Genomic DNA, 20,385 nt, shown 5'->3' with positions numbered 1-20,385 from the left:
TGTAAGTGGGATGCACTGTTGAGCGCTATATCCCGAGGGGTTCGTGCTGATTGTACTGAGATTGTGACAGCCGTTTAAATGGCGTCTCTTGACAAGGCGAGAACAAAATGTACAATACCAGTCAAAAGTGTTAAACAAATATATTTGAGATTCTTCAAAGTAGCCGGAGGATGTGTTGGTACCATTTTTTATTCATGGCTGTGTTCTTAGGCAAAATTATGAGTGAGCCCACTCCCTTGGCTGAGAAGCAACCCCACACATGAATGGTCTCAGGATGCTTTACTGTTGGCATGACACAGGACTGATGGTAGCGCTCATCTTGTCTTCTCCTGACAAGCTTTTTTCCAGATGACCCAAACAATCGGAAAGGGGATTCATCAGAGACAATGACTTTACCCCAGTCCTCAGCAGTCCGATACCTGTACCTTTTGCAGAATATCAGTCTGTCACTGATGTTTTTCCTGAAGAGAAGTGGCTTCTTTGGCCCTTCTTGACACCAGGCCATCCTCCAAAAGTTTTTGCCTCACTGTGCGTGCAGATGCACTCACACCTGCCTGCTGCCTTTCCTAAGCAAGCTCTGTACTGGTGATGCCCCGATCCCGTAGCTGAATCAACTTTAGGAGACGGTCTTGGTGCTTGCTGGACTTTCTTGGGCGCCCTGAAGCCTTCTTCACAACAATTTAACCGCTCTCCTTGAAGTTCTTGATGATCCGATAAATGGTTGATTTAGGTGCAGTCTTACTGGCAGCAATATTCTTGCCTATGAAGCCCTTTTTGTGCAAAGCAATGATGACGGCACGTGTTTCCTTGCAGGTAACCATGGGTGACAGAGGAAGAACAATTATTCCAAGCACCACCCTCCTTTTGAAGCTTCCAGTCTGTTATTCAAACTCAATCAGCATGACAGGGTGATCTCCAGCCTTGTCCTTGTCAACACTCACACCTGTGTTAATGAGAGAATCACTGACATGATGTCAGCTGGTCCTTTTGTGGCAGGGCTGAAATGCAGTGGAAATGTTTTTGCGGGATTCAGTTCATTTGCATGGCAAAGAGGGACTTTGCAATTAATTGCAATTCATCTGATCACTCTTCACAACATTCTAGAGTATATACAAATTGCCATCATACAAACTGAGGCAGCAGACTTTGTGAAAATTAATATTTGTGTCATTCTCAAAACTTTTGGCCGCCACGACTGCACAGCTCTAGCTACTAGCATTCGTTTTCATAGGTAAGATAAGTGTCAAAATTGGTGAGATCTAAAATATTATGCAATCTGCTTATGTTACCAAGGTTAAGTTATTGCCCATTTTAGTAAATGCCATTCAGCTAGCTACGTTCGTTAGCTATCTAGCTAACGTTTGCTACTGTATCTAGCTATGTAAACAGCTTACAGTACGGTCACGCATATCATTTGGTAACGTTACAGTAGCATAGCATTCACTTTCAAATAGGGGGAGCTATTTGTTGGTATCAGTTGATTTTCTTTAGACTTTTTAGATGGTAGCTATATTATGCCAGCTAAGTTAGATAATGCTTTGATATCCAGGGGACAAACTTTGTTATAAACATGTCTAGCCATAGCTAACATTACCTATATGCCGATGTATTTGTTTATTAATTAAAATTAGTCGGTCCATCATATAGCTTAGCTGATAAAGCCAAAGTTGACTAATTTGCCATAATGCTTGATTAGCTTACTTGCATGAATACTGACAAATTTTCCAATCACGCTATGTATTCTTAAAGGCTGACTGTATTAGCCTGGTTTACATGAGGTTTGCTATGTATTGCACATTTTTCTTGTGGTAGCGTGAAACATACATCTTGTTTGCTTCAGATGTTTAAAGGTCCCATAAGGCCCATAAATCAGTGGATGTCCTGGTTGTGGACATTTGCCACCACAGGGGTTTGACCTGCCAATACAGGCAACAGGCAAACTGTGGTACAGTAGGACCTTTTTCAGACTAGTCAAGGACCATATCACCTCCACCCTACCTGACACCCTAGACCCACTCCAATTTGCTTACCGCTCAAATAGGTCCACAGACGATGCAATCTCAACCACACTGCACACTGCCCTAACCCATCTGGACAAGAGGAATACCTATGTGAGAATGCTGTTCATCGACTACAGCTCGGCATTTAACACCATAGTACCCTCCAAGCTCGTCATCAAGCTCGAGACCCTGGGTCTCGACCCCGCCCTGTGCAACTGGGTACTGGACTTCCTGACGGGCCGCCCCAGGTGGTGAGGGTAGGTAACAACATCTCCTCCCCGCTGATCCTCAACACTGGGGCCCCACAAGGGTGCGTTCTGAGCCCTCTCCTGTACTCCCTGTTCACCCACGACTGCGTGGCCACGCACGCCTCCAACTCAATCATCAAGTTTGCGGACGACACAACAGTGGTAGGCTTGATTACCAACAACGACGAGACGGCCTACAGGGAGGAGGTGAGGGCCCTCGGAGTGTGGTGTCAGGAAAATAACCTCACACTCAACGTCAACAAAACTAAGGAGATGATTGTGGACTTCAGGAAACAGCAAAGGGAACACCCCCTATCCACATCGATGGAACAGTAGTGGAGAGAGTAGCAAGTTTTAAGTTCCTCGGCATACACATCACAGACAAACTGAATTGGTCTACTCACACAGACAGCATCGTGAAGAAGGCGCAGCAGCGCCTCTTCAACCTCAGGAGGCTGAAGAAATTCGGCTTGTCACCAAAAGCACTCACAAACTTCTACAGATGCACAATCGAGAGCATCCTGGCGGGCTGTATCACCGCCTGGTACGGCAACTGCTCCGCCCTCAACCGTAAGGCTCTCCAGAGGGTAGTGAGGTCTGCACAACGCATCATCGGGGGCAAACTACCTGCCCTCCAGGACACCTACACCACCCGATGTTACAGGAAGGCCATAAAGATCATCAAGGACATCTACCACCCGAGCCACTGCCTGTTCACCCCGCTATCATCCAGAAGGCGAGGTCAGTACAGGTGCATCAAAGCTGGGACCGAGAGACTGAAAACAGCTTCTATCTCAAGGCCATCAGACTGTTAAACAGCCACCACTAACATTGAGTGGCTGCTGCCAACACACTGACACTGACTCAACTCCAGCCACTTTAATAATGGGAAGTGATGGGAAATTATGTAAATATATCACTAGCCACTTTAAACAATGCTACCTTATATAATGTTACTTACCCTACATTATTCATCTCATATGCATACGTATATACTGTACTCTATATCATCGACTGCATCCTTATGTAATACATGTATCACTAGCCACTTTAACTATGCCACTTTGTTTACATACTCATCTCATATGTATATACTGTACTCAATACCATCTACTGTATCTTGCCTATGCTGCTCTGTACCATCACTCATTCATATATCCTTATGTACATATTCTTTATCCCCTTACACTGTGTATAAGACAGTAGATTAGGAATTGTTAGTTAGATTACTTGTTGGTTATTACTGCATTGTCGGAACTAGAAGCACAAGCATTTCGCTACACTCGCATTAACATCTGCTAACCATGTGTATGTAACAAATAAAATTTGATTTGATTTTGATTTGATTTGATTTAGAACGTATGTATTATGATAAGATAATGGCAAAACATGCATAGGTCTATGACATTTGAACTGTGGTCATCTAGAAAACATACTGTATTACTAGAAATACCTGTCATTTAATGTAGTCCTTTACTACTAATGAACAGCAACTTTATTATAATATTTGGCCATCAAATTGTCATGGCATATTGTAACAAAGAGACTATACACAGTGTCAAAGTCCAAACCTTTGATCTTGTCAACCAATCACAACAGGTTAAGGATAGTTCCAGAGAGAGCAAGAGGTCATCACCTCTTGACTCCCGGTTTTGGGTGTGGGAGGAGAGCTGCTTGAGAGTGCTGTGAGATGTTGAAGGCACCAGCAGGGTACTTCCTAACACAGGCTTCCTTATGTATTGTTACAGATAGATAAAAAACAATGCAGGTCCGTGGACAACTCTGCTCGGAGGGCTTCAGAGATGTGCCTGTGCATTTCACCCCCAGGAGGTACATTAGTACATCTTATAAGCTAAAACAACATGTATTCTCTTTCCTGATTTACTGAAATTAGATACCATTCTCTAGTGTAAACATCTCCAATCCAAAAATTAAATCTAGAATCGGCTTCCTATTTCGCAAAACAAAGCATCCTTCACTCATAAAACTGACCATCCTACCGATCCTCGACTTCGGCGATGTCATTTACAAAATAACCTCCAACACTCTACTCAACAAATTGGATGCAGTCTATCACAGTGCCATCGGTTTTGTCACCAAAGCCCCATATACTACCCACCACTGCGACCTGTACGCTCTCGTTGGCTGGACCTCGCCTCATACTCGTCGACAAACCCACTGGCTCTACAAGTCTCTGCTAGGTAAAGCCCCGCCTTATCTCAGCTCACTGGTCACCATAGCAGCACCCACCCGTGGCACGCACTCTAGCAGGTATATTTCACTGGTCACCTCCGAAGCCAATTCCTACTTTGGCCGCCTTTTCTTCCAGTTCTCTGCTGCCAATGACTGGAACGAATTGCAAAAATCACTGAAGTTGGAGACTCATATCTCCCTCTCTAACTTTAAGCACCAGCTGTCAGAGCAGCTCACAGATCACTGCACCTGTACATAGCCCATCTGTAAATAGCCCATCCAACTACCTCATCCCCATACTGTATTTATTTATTTATCTTGCTCCTTTGCACCCCAGTGTCTCTACTTGTACATTCATCTTCTGCACATCTACCATTACAGTGTTTAATTGCTATATTGTAATTACTTTGCCAACATGGCCTATTTATTGCCTTATCTCCCTTATCTTACTTCATTTGCACACAATGTATATAGACATTTTTTCCTACTGTATTATTGACTGTATAGTTGTTTATTCCATGTGTTACTCTGTGTTGTTGTATGGGTCGACTGTTTTGCTTTATCTTGGCCAGGTCGCAGTTGTAAATGAGAACTTGTTTTCAACTAGCCTACCTGGTTAAATAAAGGTGAAATACAAATAAAAATAGTGTCTGTATTTTCCCCCCTATATTTTAAGCAGATCTCTACCGGTGGACTTGCCGGGCCAGCACCTACTCTGCCAGCGTGTTTCTGCTGTTCAGATTCCTCCATTGAGGACTGCATTGAACTGTTTGTCAATGTTAAATGTAAAACAAAATGTCACAACTACTATGGCTAGCGTGATAGAACACTGATTCAGATAACCAAGTCACCTGTCAAAAGGATTTTCTCCTCAATTCATTGTGACTATTAGGTTTTTCTCTCTCTTTTGCAGTTCAATAAGCAAAGGTTTTGGGTGCTCTTATGTGTCAGCAGCAAGACCAAACCTTAACTTGGCAAGGAAGCCTGCTCAAGTAAATAAAATACAGACTAAATACAGCCTGTAAAAAGCTTGGTTTGTATTGATCTGTTTTTATAACAGTATAATCTTCAATAATCTTTATGTGTTGTCTTAAGGGTCACAAATGACCCGCCACTATGTTTGACCCCAGGGCCCACAAGACATGCAGTCACCCATGCCCAGGACATCGCCTCAATATTCTACATGTTCATCACACCAGCCATCGGAAAAATCATCCTGGAGATGAAAAATTCAGAGCGTTTCCGATAACATGGAGACAACTGGAATAGGATGGATGAGATTGACCTGCGTGCCTACATAGGGCTGCTAATCTTAATGGTGTGTATAGGTCCCAAGGCGAGGCTACATGTAGTCTCTGGGATACAGAGATTGGAAGGGCGATTTTCTGTGCCACGATGCCACTGAAAGTCTTTCACACTTTCTAAAGAATGCAACGATTTGATAACCATGAGGCAAGACCTGAAAGACATGTGAGAGACAAACTGGCGGCCATAAGAGAGGTCTGGGAGGAGTGGGTGGAGCCATAAGAGAGGTCTGGGAGGAGTGGGTGGAGTCATAAGAGAGGTCTGGGAGGAGTGGGTGGAGCCATAAGAGAGGTCTGGGAGGAGTGGGTGGAGCCATAAGAGAGGTCTGGGAGGAGTGGGTGGAGCGTCTGCCATTCCTCTACAACCCTGGGCCTGAAGTAACAGTGGATGAGCAACTGGTTCCATTCAGAGGTTAATTTTTATATCTGTAATGTAAGTTATTTTCACTGTTCATTTTATTATGTATTGCTGTAATATCATATCATCATGATCTTCATGTTTTTATTTTGTATCTATCTTATTTTTTTCTTATTTATTGTTGTTGTTTATACACCATATGGGTGGGGGCAATGGTTAAAACAATGGGAGAAGACTAGTATGTTGTAGTTGAATTCCTAATTGTACAGTATATAAGAACATATCACTATGTTGCCAAAAAGGTTCATGACTGTTATTGTTTCCCTTCAGTAAAATGCATTCAAAACTACTTTCTACACATTTATGCTACTTTCTAAGTGCTATAACTTGCTATTTTTTTTTACACATATGCAGTACCTTTAGCAATAATAATAATAATAAATGTCAGGACCCGGTTACGAACCTGGGTCTCCGGAGTGATAAACAGTCACTTAACCAACTGAGCCAAAAATAGTCAGCAGAACCCAGAAGATGAGGCAGACACAGCAGTACTTAAGATGGTGTATTTAATAAAGTAAAAAAGGAGAAGTCCTTCCATACAAAAATGGTAAATCCAAAAGGTGGTAGGAATAGCACAAAAAAGCCTTAAGAGATACTCAAAAACAAAAACAGAATTCCACAAGAGCATCCACCGGAATCGACAAGAATACACAGAACACTAGGGCTGGGTGCTAACATACAAACACAGAGCACAGAACTGAGGGAAACTAAGGGTTTAAATACAATCAGGGGAAACGAGGCACAGGTGCAAATAATAATGGGGAACAAGGGAAAAAACATAAGGTCAAAAAGCACAATGGGGGCATCTAGTGACCAAAACCCGGAACAACCCTGGCCAAATCCTGACAGAATCCCCCTAGGAACGGCTCCTGACGTTCCTACCAGCTCTCTCAGGGTGGAGGGCCCTGACCTGACGAATGAGGTCAGGGTCCAGGATGTCTTTGGCAGGAACCCAGGAGCGCTCCTCGGGACCGTAGCCTTCCCAGTCCACCAGATACTGCCAGGACCGCTGCACCCGGCGGGAATCCAGTATCCGATGGACGGTATAAGCCGGCTGGCCTCCAATGACACGAGGCGGAGGGGGAGGTCTGTCTGCCGGGACAAGGGGAGAAAAAACAACAGGTTTTAACAATGAAATGTGAAATGTGGGATTAATCTTAAGGGATCTGGGTAAGTGTAGGCGATAAGAAACTGGGTTAACTCTCCTGGCAACCTTGAAGGGACCGATGTATTTTTGGGACAGCTTGCGAGACTCCACCCGTAGAGGTAAGTCTCTTGTGGAGAGCCAGACTCTCTGGCCGGGGCGCAGGGTAGGCCCGGGACGGCGACGTCTGTTGGCTTGTTGTTGGTACCTCTGTGAGGAACGCATAAGATTAAGACGGGTCTTCCTCCACATAAGCCGACAGCGTCTGACGAACTTCAAGGCTGAAGGCACTCTGACTTCTGCCTCCTGGTCCGGGAACAATGGAGGAGCATAGCCAAACTGACACTCGTGCGGGGACATACCAGTGGAGGAGGAGCGCAAGGTGTTGTGCGCGTATTCAGCCCAAACAATAAAGGATGACCATGTGGACGGGTTGTCACGAGTCATACATCGGAGGGTGGTTTCCAGCTCTTGATTCATCCTCTCTGTTTGGCCGTTGGACTCCGGATGGTACCCTGAAGATAGACTGGCAGAAGCCCCCATGAGTTGGCAGAAGGCCTTCCAAAACCTTGAGGCGAACTGGGGACCTCTGTCAGAAACCATATCTTGAGGAATGCCGAAGACTCGGAACACATGATTAATTACCAACTCAGCCGTTTCCTTGGCAGAAGGTAACTTAGTCAGAGGGACGAACCTGGCCGCCTTTGAAAACCTGTCGATTATGACTAGGATAGTAGTATTGCCATGGGATGGAGGAAGTCCAGTAATAAAGTCCAATGAGATATGGGACCAGGGTCTGTGGGGAACAGGTAAAGGGTGAAGGAGTCCTTGAGGGCGGAGGTGAGAAGATTTGCCCTGGCAGCACACGGGACAGGCATTGACGAAAGTGGCAACGTCTTCTCTTATGGTAGGCCACCAGAACTTACGCTGGATGAACTCCAAGGTGCGACCTACGCCCGGATGACAGGTGAGGCGAGAGGAGTGCCCCCACAGAAGGACCTGAGTCCTCACTGCCTTGGGGACAAACAACCGATTGGCAGGACCTCCTTTCGGGTCCGGTTCGCTAGCTTGAGCACGTCTCACGGTATCCTCAACTTGCCACGAGATCAGAGCCACAATCTTAGCAGCAGGAAGGACAGGCATGTCCGTGTCATCTCGAATGGCAGGAGCGTAGACTCGGGACAGGGCATCCGGTTTGAGATTCTTCGACCCGGGCCGATAGGTGAGGATAAACTGGAATCGATTGAAGAAAAGAGACCATCTAGCTTGTCTAGAGTTCAACCGCTTCGCCTGCTGGATATACTCCAGATTTTTGTGGTCCGTAAGCACTTGAAACGGGTGAGAAGCCCCCTCGAGCCAGTGTCTCCATTCCTTCAATGCCATCTTAACCGCTAGGAGTTCACGATCCCCCACATCGTAGTTCCTCTCAGTCGGGGTAAGCCGGTGTGAGAAGAAAGCGCACGGATGAAGCTTCTTGTCTTCACCCCTCTGAGACAGGACAGCTCCAACACCAACCTCTGATGCGTCTACCTCCACCACAAATGGTTCATCCGTAGTCGGTAGTATCAGGATGGGAGCAGAGAGAACGCGCTGCTTGAGTCCTTGGAAGGCCGTCTCAGCTTCTCTTCCCCACAAAAACCTTGCATTGCCACCCTTGGTTAAAGCTGAGAGAGGGGCTGCCACCAAGCTGAAGTTCTTGATGAACTTGCGGTAAAAGTTTGTGAAGCTCAGGAAACGCTGAACTTCCTTAACGGATTTGGGGGTGGGCCAATCCGCTACCGCCCCTACCTTCCTGGGGTCCATTTGGACTCGACCGGGTTCCACTACAAATCCCAGGAATTGTACTCGGGATGAATGGAATTCACATTTTTCCGGCTTAACGTACAGATGGCTGTCCAGGAGGCGTTTGAGTACTTGTCTGACATGCTTAGTGTGTTCTTGAAGGGAGCTCGAAAAGATGAGGATGTCATCCAAGTAAACGAACACAAATATGTTAAGCATATCCCTAAGCACATCGTTTATGAGCGCTTGGAACACCGCTGGGGCGTTGGTCAGGCCGAAGGGCATCACCAAGTATTCATAGTGACCAGTAGGCGTGTTGAAAGCGGTCTTCCACTCGTCACCAGGTCTGATCCGCACAAGATGGTATGCGTTCCGCAGGTCAAGCTTAGTGAAAACAACTGCTTCCTGGAGCAGCTCGAAGGCTGTGGCCATAAGGGGTAGCGGGTAACGGTTACGGACGGTTATGGCATTGAGTCCCCGGTAGTCGATGCAAGGACGTAATCCACCGTCTTTCTTGGCCACAAAGAAAAACCCTGCTCCCGCCGGGGAGGTGGATGGACGCATGAGGCCTGCTTCCAGAGCGTCCTTGATGTAGGTATCCATAGCAGCTCGTTCGGGTGGAGATAGGGAAAAGATCCGACCCCTGGGGGGGCAAGTGCCCGGAAACAGGTCGATGGGGCAATCGTAAGGTCTATGGGGTGGTAGCATGGTGGCCCTCTGTTTGCTAAACACCAGTTTGAGGTCATGGTAACACTCGGGAACTCGGGTCAGGTCGATGGATTCTAAAGACTCGGGAGTAGAACTCGGGGAATTCTGGAAAATACAAGTAGCTTGGCACGTAGGACCCCACTGCTTGATAGTGCCCACAGACCAGTCGATGTGAGGGTTATGGCTGTGAAGCCAGGGGTATCCAAGGACGAGAGGGAACTCGGAACAGGAGATCAAATGAAAGTTCATCAATTCCTGGTGTTGTGAAACTGAAAGTCGCAAGGAGGTAGTGACATGAGTGACAAGTCCAGATCCCAAAGGGCTTCCATCCAATGTAGTGACCCTCATGGGTTCACTTAGAGGTTCAGAGGGAACGCCATTCTCCTTCGCCGAGACACCATCCATGAAGTTACCTGCGGCTCCAGAGTCTACCAAGGCTTGAAGGTGAAGCTTGTGGTTGTCCCAGGAGAGGGTGACTGGAATGAGCAGACGGGAGTTGGACGGATGGGAGGAGGTTATGTTTCCCGTTACAGTTCCCCCGGTCTGTACGGGACAGAGCGTTTCCCTGGAGCCCGGGACACGTGGAACGGAAATGGCCCGGTTTGCCGCAATATAGACAGCGTCGCTCCCTCATCCGGCGGTCTCTCTCAGCCTGGGAGATGCGTCCAATCTGCATGGGTTCCGATGGAGCCAGCGAGGATAAAGGTGGGGACTCGGAGCTGGGACTGATAGGGGCTCGAGGTCTACGGTTGAGTTCTCTCTCTCTCAGACGCTGGTCAATGCGTGAGGCCAACTTGATCAGGGACTCGAGATTGTCCGGTGGTTCCCGAGTGGCCAGTTCATCTTGGATAGTGTCGGAAAGGCCTTTCAGAAAGCACACCGTGAGCGCCTCGTTGTTCCAGCCACTTGCTGCTGCCACCGTGCGGAACTGGATGGCATAGTCCGTCACGCTGCGCCAACCTTGGTGGAGAGTCAGGAGCTGTTTGGCTGAGTCAGAATCACTGCTTGGGCCTTGAAACACTCGTTTGAATTCCTCAGCAAAGGCAGAGTAGCTGGCACAGCAGGAACTATGGGCATCCCACACAGCAGTAGCCCAGGCCAGGGCTTTTTCCGACAGCAGGGTGATGATATAAGCGATCTTAGACCGGTCGGTGGGAAACGACGAGGGTTGTAGCTCAAAGGAGAGAGAACATTGGGTGAGAAACCCTTTACAAGCACTTGGATCACCTGAGAACCGTTGGGGAGGTGGAAGACGAGGTTCAGCCAGGGGGTTAACTGCCATGGGTACGTGAATCTGAGGTACTGGGACTGGAACTGTTGCCGGGGTAAGACGATCAGATATTTGCTTAATGGAAGTCAGCATCTCCGACAGAAGATGAGAATGTCTAGCCATTAAGGCCTCTTGCTGAACCAGGGCGGCTTCGTGGCGTTGGACAGTCTCCTGGTGGTGGGACAGCATGGCAAAAAGGTCCTGGGAACTGGCTGCCTCTGGGTTCATTTATGGCTCTGTGTTTCTGTCAGGACCCGGTTACGAACCTGGGTCTCCGGAGTGAGAAACAGTCACTTAACCAACTGAGCCACGAATAGTCAGCAGAACCCAGAAGATGAGGCAGACACAGCAGTACTTAAGACGGTGTATTTAATAAAGTAAAAAAGGAGAAGTCCTTCCATACAAAAATGGTAAATCCAAAAGGTGGTAGGAATAGCACAAAAAAGCCTTAAGAGATACTCAAAAACAAAAACAGAATTCCACAAGAGCATCCACCGGAATCGACAAGAATACACAGAACACTAGGGCTGGGTGCTAACATACAAACACAGAGCACAGAACTGAGGGAAACTAAGGGTTTAAATACAATCAGGGGAAACGAGGCACAGGTGCAAATAATAATGGGGAACAAGGGAAAAAACATAAGGTCAAAAAGCACAATGGGGGCATCTAGTCACCAAAACCCGGAACAACCCTGGCCAAATCCTGACAAATAAACCTCTACTTTAGTAAAGAAAATAATTATGACATGGTAATGACATGGTGTGTTGTAATAAAAACAAGTGGTGTCCACTGATTAAATACAGTCTTTCTACATTGTGAAGAGGGAAAACCCAAATATTCGCAAAGTTTGTGATGAATGACAGGTTGTTTCTTCATGCAAAATAGATTTGGTGTTTAAAATTCAATTAAGCTGCTTTATATTAGGGTTTTAGTGAAGGCGGTTCATTTTTTACCCTTAGGACAAGGGGAGTATACAGAATGTTAAGACTACACAAGGGTTAATGCAACTAAATGTATTTTTTTATTTAGCCCGGCCAAGTTGTCAACAGCCTCTGTCAGTACCCCCACCCTTGCACCGACCTCTGTGAGTGCCTCAACCCTTCCTCTGGCCTCTGTAAGTGTCCCTACCCGTCTTCTGTGAGTGCCCCAATCCCTGCACCTGTGTCTGTAAGTGGCATTTGACCTACTACATCATGCACTGTTGTCATTTTAGAACTAATACAGAGAACTTACATCAATCAAAATATGATGGAGAAAAACAATTGTGTGTCGTGTTTTAAATATCACATGACTGTATTGTCGGGATTCATATACATTTTTGTTCTTTATTTCCTTACTGTTTACTCTCAAATCATTTTCATATCAGGTTATACAATAATCTTCTTCCATTTCCCCTTTTTCTCTGTTCAGCTCTGCTACAGCCCCTGTGAAGACCACCACTGCCTCTGCTGTCTCTCAGGGCACAGCCAGCTCTGCTACAACCCCTGTGAAGACCACCACTGCCTCTGCTGTCTCTCAGGGCACAGTCAGCTCTGCTACAGCCCCTGTGAAGACCACCACTGCCTCTGCTGTCTCTCAGGGCACAGCCAGCTCTGCTACAGCCTCTGTGAAGACCACCACTGCCTCTGCTGTCTCTCAGGGCACAGCCAGCTCTGCTACAGCCTCTGTGAAGACCACCACTGCCTCTGCTGTCTCTCAGGGCACAGCCAGCTCTGCTACAGCCTCTGTGAAGACCACCACTGCCTCTGCTGTCTCTCAGGGCACAGCCAGCTCTGCTACAGCCTCTGTGAAGCCCACCACTGCCTCTGCTGTCTCTCAGGGCACAGCCGGCTCTGCTACAGCCCCTGTGAAGACCAACACTGCCTCTGCTGTCTCTCAGGGCACAGCCAGCTCTAATACAGACTCTGTGAAGACCACCACTGCCTCTGCTATCTCTCAGAGCACTGCCAGCTCTGCTACAGCCTCTGTGAAGACCACCACTGCCTCTGCTGCCTCTCAGGGCACTGCCAGCTCTGCTACAGCCTCTGTGAAGACCACCACTGCCTTTGCTGCCTCTCAGGGCACTGCCAGCTCTGCTACAGCCTCTGTGAAGACCACCACTGCCTCTGCCTGCTGTCTCTCAGGGCACTGCCAGCTATGCTACAGCCCCTGTGAAGACCACCACTGCCTCTGCTGTCTCTCAGGGCACAGCCAGCTCTGCTACAGCTCCTGTGAAGACCATCACTGCCTCTGCTGTCTCTCAGGGCACAGCCAGCTCTGCTACAGCCCCTGTGAAGACCATCACTGCCTCTGCTGTCTCTCAGGGCACAGCCAGCTCTGCTACAGCCCCTGTGAAGACCATCACTGCCTCTGCTGTCTCTCAGGGCACAGCCAGCTCTGCTACAGCCTCTGTGAAGACCACCACTGCTTCTGCTGTCTATCAGGGCACAGCCAGCTCTGCTATAGCCTCTGTGAAGACCACCACTGCCTCTGCTGCCTCTCAGGGCACTGCCAGCTCTGCTACAGCCCCTGTGAAGACCACCACTGCCTCTGTTGTCTCTCAGGGCACAGCCAGCTCTGCTACAGCCTCTGTGAAGACCACCACTGCCTTTGCTGTCTCTCAGGGCACAGCCGGCTCTGCTACAGCCCCTGTGAAGACCACCACTGCCTCTGCTGTCTCTCAGGGCACTGCCAGCTCTGCTACAGCCTCTGTGAAGACCACCACTGCCTCTGCTGCCTCTCAGGGCACTGCCAGCTCTGCTACAGCCTCTGTGAAGACCACCACTGCCTCTGCCTGCTGTCTCTCAGGGCACTGCCAGGTCTGCTACAGCCCCTGTGAAGACCATCACTGCCTCTGCTGTCTCTCAGGGCACAGCCAGCTCTGCTACAGCCCCTGTGAAGACCACCACTGCCTCTGCCGTCTCTCAGGGCACAGCCAGCTCTGCTACAGCCTCTGTGAAGACCACCACTGCTTCTGCTGTCTCTCAGGGCACAGCCAGCTCTGCTATAGCCTCTGTGAAGACCACCACTGCCTCTGCTGTCTCTCAGGGCACAGCCAGCTCTACTACAGCCTCTGTGAAGACCACCACTGCCTTTGCTGTCTCTCAGGGCACAGCCGGCTCTGCTACAGCCTCTGTGAAGACCACCTCTGCCTCTGCTGTCTCTCTGCTGTCTTGTTTTGCATTCTGTTCTGTTTTTCATTTTCAGGAGAGCTGGTGGGGTGTGGACTACCTCAGGCCGACTGGGAAGACCATGCAGGAGGAAATGGACCCAGACTAGGAGACTAATTTTGAGCACTATGCAATTGACCCCACAGTTGGTAGTCTTCTGGATTACTTTACCACCACCTCCAGTGCCAAATCTGCTGCCACCAGTACCTGGCCTGCTTCACCCACAGCCCAGTCTGATGCCAGCCAACTCCAACCATGCATAAAACTTGATTTGTATGATAAGTGGCAACGCGTCACTAGTTTCCATATAGACTCTCCTGTACTCCAGACCTTTTTTATCTTTTTAAAATCAGATCGAGCATAAATCCACAGTTGCTCTTGTGTGTCACAAATCACTCCCTTCCTTCACACTGCGCACACACTGGTTGAATCAACCAGCGATAGAAAGTGTATGCTATTGGATCATTTTCTGTTTAATTTGGATGGGGACGATTTAAAGCCTATCAGTAGGGCCTATAATAGAACATCAACCATTCATGTGTTTGATCTTGTAACACGGCTGTAGGAACTTCTAACGTGGCGGCATGGGATTTGTCGGATGTAAAGTCAGGTGGTTTCGTTGCATCCAATGGCAGTGTAGGCAATAAGGTTACACCAGAGTTGTAGTTCAACCTCCGAAACCGCCAAAACAACCGCTAGGCGGGTGTCAACCAACGCTAATCTGATTGAATCAAGCCCTAGAACATGTTTGCATGGATGTTTTCATATGTTTGGATCCTGTTGTGTTATTCACTCAGAATCAGTCAGTTGCCATACCCACTCATTACCTTGGGCTCCTAGGGGCTGTGTGTGTGTGTGTGTGTGTGTGTGTGTGTGTGTGTGTGTGTGTGTGTGTGTGTGTGTGTGTGCGTGCGTGCGTGCGTGCGTGCGTGCGTGTGTGCGTGTGTGTGTGGTTTCACATTTGTCATTAATAAACATTTCTATATTTTAAAGAATTCTTTGAATGACTTTCGATTGTAGGTCAATCATTCTTCACTTTTTAATTACTAAAATATGTGGCTCTGATTATCATACATGTATGTCCCACTGGACACACACTGGTTGAATCAATGTTGTTTCCACATCATTTCAATAACATTTCTTGGAACCAACGTGGAGTAGACGTTGAATTAATGTCTGTGCCCTGTGCTATGTGATGTATTTATAATTATATCAGGTAATATGCAGTCCACAGGAAACTGCAACAGCTAACGGATCATTTAAAATACTAATTGCATAAACAAGGTAACGGGAATATAGTCCAGTAATAAACCAACCTCATTAGAACAACATATGTTATGATTATGCTATCATAATCATTCCATAAACTCAGGTGATCTTAAATTCACCAATGTGAAAAATAGTTCTTAAGACTTTTGGAGACTATAGTGGTTGTTTGGAAATTGTATTTATGTCATTATGTGGGCGAGTGGGAATTTGAACTGGTGAACTTCTGGTCCAGGCTTCCTCTTCCTCAAACAGGAAAAAACTAAATGTTCATTGTTTTTCAGCTTACAATAATAAATAATGAACAATATATTATGAATAAGAACGATCAATTGTTCCTCTCCTTTACATACTATTGTTCCACAGCTTTGGTGCAGAGCAACTTACAGTAGTGAGTGCATACATTTTTGTATTTTTTCATACTGGTTCCCCGTGGGTATTGAACCCACAACCCTGCCATTGCAAGTGCTCTACCTACTGAGCCACATGAATAAACAGGTATGACAAATGCCATTTTGACTCACTGAATCCTTTTGCTTATTACTGCAGTGGTTTTCAACATGGGGTTGGTGTTCCCACATACCAGTGTTCCCCTGTGGGTACTTGGCCCAGGCCTATCCACCTGGGATACTTGGTAAGACTCATAGGAACATAGGCCTACTGTTAAACTGGACATGAGAAGGTACTTCAGGAAGTATACTCTGAGGCAGAGCAAGATGTTATTAGGGGTACAGAAAAACTATTTACAGAACAAAATGTTAACTGTCATTCCTATCTTACCTCAGAAATCAACGACAAGGGCAACTACTACCGCGCCTGCTATTACTATCTGCCTGCTTCTTGTTTTGGTCCTTGTTTTCCTGAATAAAATGAACATAAATACTATGTTGTATAGTAGTCCAATCTACACTGAACTAAAATAGCCATGCATCATGTAAAAGTGTTTTCAGGAGCTGAAATAAAACATCCCAGAAATTGTCCAAATTTCTCTCAAATTTGGTGCACAAATTTATTTACAGCTTTGTTAGTGAGTATTTCTTCTTTGCCAAGATAATCCATCCACCTAACAGGTGTGGCACATCATGAAGCTGATTAAACACAGGTGCACATTTTACTGGGGACAATAAAAGGCCACCGTAAAATGTGCAGTTTTGTCATACAACACTATACCACAGATGCAATTGGCATGCTGACTGCAGGAATTTCCACCAGAGCTGTTACCAGAGAATTTCATGTTAATTTCTCTATCATAAGCCACCTCCAAACCTGTTTTAGAAAATTTGGCAGTACGCCCAACTGGCCTCACAACTGCTACATGTATGGCGTTGTGTGGGTGAGCGGTTTGTTCATGTCAACATTGGGAACAGAGTGCCCCATGGTGGCGGTGGGGTTATGATATGGGCAGGCATAAGCTACGAACAACGAACACAATTGTATTTTATCAATGGCAATTGGAATGCACAGAGATACTTTGACGAGATACTTAGGCCCACTGTTGTGCCATTCATCTGCCACCATCACCTCGTGTTTCAGCATGATAATGCAGGGCCCCATGTCGCAAGGATCTGTACATAATTCCTGGATGCTGAAAATGTCCCAGTTCTTCCATGGCCTGAATACTCACCAGACATGTCACCCATTGAGCATGTTTGGGACGCTCTGGATCGATGTGTACGACAGCTTGCTCCAGTTCCCGCCATGTCTGGTGATCAGACCAGATACTGATTGGTATTTTGAATCCACACACCCTTTTTTTAAAGGTATCTATGACCAACAAATGCATATCTATATTACCAGTCATGTGAAATCCATCGATTAGGCCATAATTAATTGAATTGACATGTATTTGTATTTATTATGGATCCATATTCCTGGGGTCCAGCAAAATTAAGGCAGTTTATACCATTTTAAAAACACTACAATACATTCACCGATTTCACAACACACTGTGTGCCCTCAGGCCCCTACTCCACCACTACCACATATCTACAGTACTAAATCCGTGTGTATGTGTGTGTATAGTCCGTATGTTATTGTGTGTGTAATGCATGTGTCTACACCTGTTTGTGTTGCTTCACACTTCCTGCTGTTCCATAAAGTGTATTTTTAAATCTGATTTTTAAATCTAAATGTACTGCTTGCATCACTTACTTGATGTGGAATAGAGTTCCATATAGTCATGGCTCTATTTAAGTAACAGTAAAGTTTCTGGGGTTTGTAAAAAATGTTGTCTCTCGAGTGCTGGTCTTCAGTTGCGCTCAGTGACAATGGGAGACAGGGTACAGTGGGCAGCATGCCATGAACTTGGCCAGCAAAATGTGAAAGTAGACGGTAAGTTTCGGTTTCCAAATCGCAACGTCAGGGCAATAGTACCCTGGACCGCATACACATCCTCAGCGAAAGTAGCCGTTAAATTTCAGTTTCTAAATCCCAACGTCAAGGCCATAGCACCCGGGAACATATAAATATTCCCAGCTCATACCGAGCAATATAACAACACCAACGGGTAATTTGTTCTTCAACAGCATTTTGTTATTTTGTTCTTCAACATTCTTTAGCATTTGTTCTCCAACATTGAGGACCATGAATACAGGTACTGTAGGCAATACTTTTAATTTATTTTATCCTGTATAGTTTTTGTTTGTTTATTTACATAATGGCAGTAGGCCTAGGCATATGCATGTGCATTCATCTGGAAAGTTATTTAATTAGCCCCATCTGCACATTCTGACCAGTCCTGATCTGTGTGTGTGTGTGTGTGTGTGTGCGTGTTTATGTTGGCAGACTGGATGCCCACCCTGTGGTCAGAGTGTTTTGAGGAAATGTTGGATGAGGAGCTGGGCAGCAGTGACCAGTGGGCTTTCCACTTCAACTACGGCCTGACAGAAACACTCACCAAGGAGGAGAGGAGGAGAAGATGGCGGGTGTACAGCCACTGTGCCAACGGACAGTACGTTTTTCCCTTACTATAATTATAATTATAATAGGCCTGTGATTTGCCCATAGAGAATGACAGAAGCCTCTAGTTGCCAAAATGCCTTATTAGCATGGGCAGCGCCATTGAGGGCTTCCCTAATTTTAATCTAGACAACTGGGTGGGGCTTCCAACTTCATTGGCTGATCCCTCCTGGTGACCCTGTTGTAGAGCCCTGCACGTGCATGCATTTTAAGCCCGATCCCGACACATGCCTGTGACATTCAGGCCCTGCCCTACGCAGTCCCGATTGCTTTTGCCAAATTTAAAGCCCGGCCCTGCCCGAAACCCGAAATACAGAGATAACTTCCACCATTAGTCATTCCATTAGCTGCTCCTCTATATCTGTCACTCGCTCCCTCCGCACAGGCAGGTCGCTCTGCATGCACTCTGCTCATGGCGGCTCTGGTGCGTTTGTAAATTCACACTGGCTATCTACTCTGATTTCAGAGCACTCTGGTCTGAATGTACCAGAGCGCAGAATAATTGATGAATTTAGGAAGCGCAACACCTGAATATGACTGGTGTCATTAAACATCGGCAAAAAAACATCATTAAATTGTTGCCAGCAGCACAGTTACAGTCACTAATGCTCTAGATAACATGAAGGCTTAACCAGCTCTGCTAGGTGAGTAAAATGGCCAGTGTGAGTGTTCTCTCATTTGTGTCTGGAAGTAGCTAGCAAGGTAGACACATTTTTGCTAGTTAGCTTGGGGGTTTGTCTGCGGTTGTGAGGTCAGAACGCTCGAATGAACCCTCCTCCTCGTCCAGAGCGTCCAGTGTGTGCTCTGAACGCTCTGAGAGCAAAAAGTTCAGAATTGACTAACAGACAATCTGACAACTCTAACACAGTTACAAAGATGAGCCCTCTATCAATCTCTATGGATTTGCCCCGACTTGGTTCCACAAAGAGCTCAGCAGCTCACAGATTTAGAAGATTGGCACTGCAGCACCACAATGTGGAAACAAACCACTTGTCTTCAACTCCTTCTGTTGACTTGGACATGATGGAACTCCATGCCAATAGATATGCACTCATTGTAATGCTCCCTCCTTCTCTCTCTCCCCCCTCTAACTCTCTCCCTCAGGTTCCAGTGTGGTGAGTGTTCTAAGACATGGCCGTCGGCACGGGTGGTGGTAGTGTTCCGTTATCGGCTGTTGGATGAGACAGGCCGGGGGACCGTCCTGATGCGGCCTTTCGGCCAGGCATGCAGACGCTGCCGGGAAGAGTTTGAACTTCCAGGCTTTTCAAAGAATGAGGTGGAAGAGGCACTGCTCCGGCTGTTTGTAAAGATTAGGAAGAACTGCTACGGAGAGGAGGAGGAGGAAGAGGAGGAGGAGGAAGGGTCAGAAGGATCAGAGAAGGTGTGGAAGAGGCCCCATGAGAAAGCCCTGTGTGAGGCCTGCAGACTGGCCATCTGCTGTCAAGAACTGTAGAGGAGAGAGAGAGGGGGGGCACATAGCCTAATGTTGTCTAGAATTCATTGTAAAAATATTAAAAACAGCACTATCTATAATGTTGTGCTATGGACTTTAGAGTTGTATAATAAACATGTATTATGTGTAATAAACAAAATCGGAAGACTTTCATGTGCTTTGAGTGGGGGGGGCACATAGCCTAATGTTGTCTAGAATTCATTGTAAAAATATTAAAAACAGCACTATCTATAATGGTGTGCTATGGACGTTAGAGTTGTATAATAAACATGTATTATGTGTAATAAACAAAATAGGAAGACTTTCATGTGCTTTGAGTGTTTTTTTTACTTCTACAGTTTGCAAATTTGAACGATTTGGACAAATTTGGGGCATTTTTTAAAACAACTTTTCAACCCATCTCTGATAAAGGAAGACAAGGAGACAGAGACATGTATTGAACAATCAGGTGTAAATGGCCAGCGACAGCTTGTGCTGCTCATGCGTATG

At 46.5% G+C, this 20,385-nt stretch overlaps 1 protein-coding gene across 1 annotated transcript; it reads left to right on the top strand.

The window, feature by feature from the left end:
* The first annotated feature begins 17,852 nt into the window (after window positions 1–17,852).
* Window positions 17,853–20,188, top strand: LOC135551377 (receptor-transporting protein 3-like). Its single transcript, XM_064982597.1, has 3 exons — window positions 17,853–18,078; window positions 18,270–18,435; window positions 19,548–20,188. Exons 1-3 carry the CDS (start codon window positions 18,069–18,071, stop codon window positions 19,894–19,896), a joined length of 525 nt encoding a protein of 174 aa, XP_064838669.1. The 5' UTR covers window positions 17,853–18,068; the 3' UTR covers window positions 19,897–20,188.
* Window positions 20,189–20,385: the final 197 nt, after the last annotated feature.

This window comes from Oncorhynchus masou, chromosome 13 (assembly GCF_036934945.1).
Source record: "Oncorhynchus masou masou isolate Uvic2021 chromosome 13, UVic_Omas_1.1, whole genome shotgun sequence".
Taxonomy (NCBI): Eukaryota; Metazoa; Chordata; class Actinopteri; order Salmoniformes; family Salmonidae; genus Oncorhynchus; species Oncorhynchus masou.
This window is presented reverse-complemented; position numbering and strand designations above follow the sequence as displayed.

Coding starts and splice junctions, on each gene's coding strand:
- LOC135551377 (XM_064982597.1), top strand. Junction 18,436..19,547: donor AGCCACTGTGCCAACGGACA/GTACGTTTTTCC, acceptor TCTCTCCCTCAG/GTTCCAGTGTGGTGAGTGTT.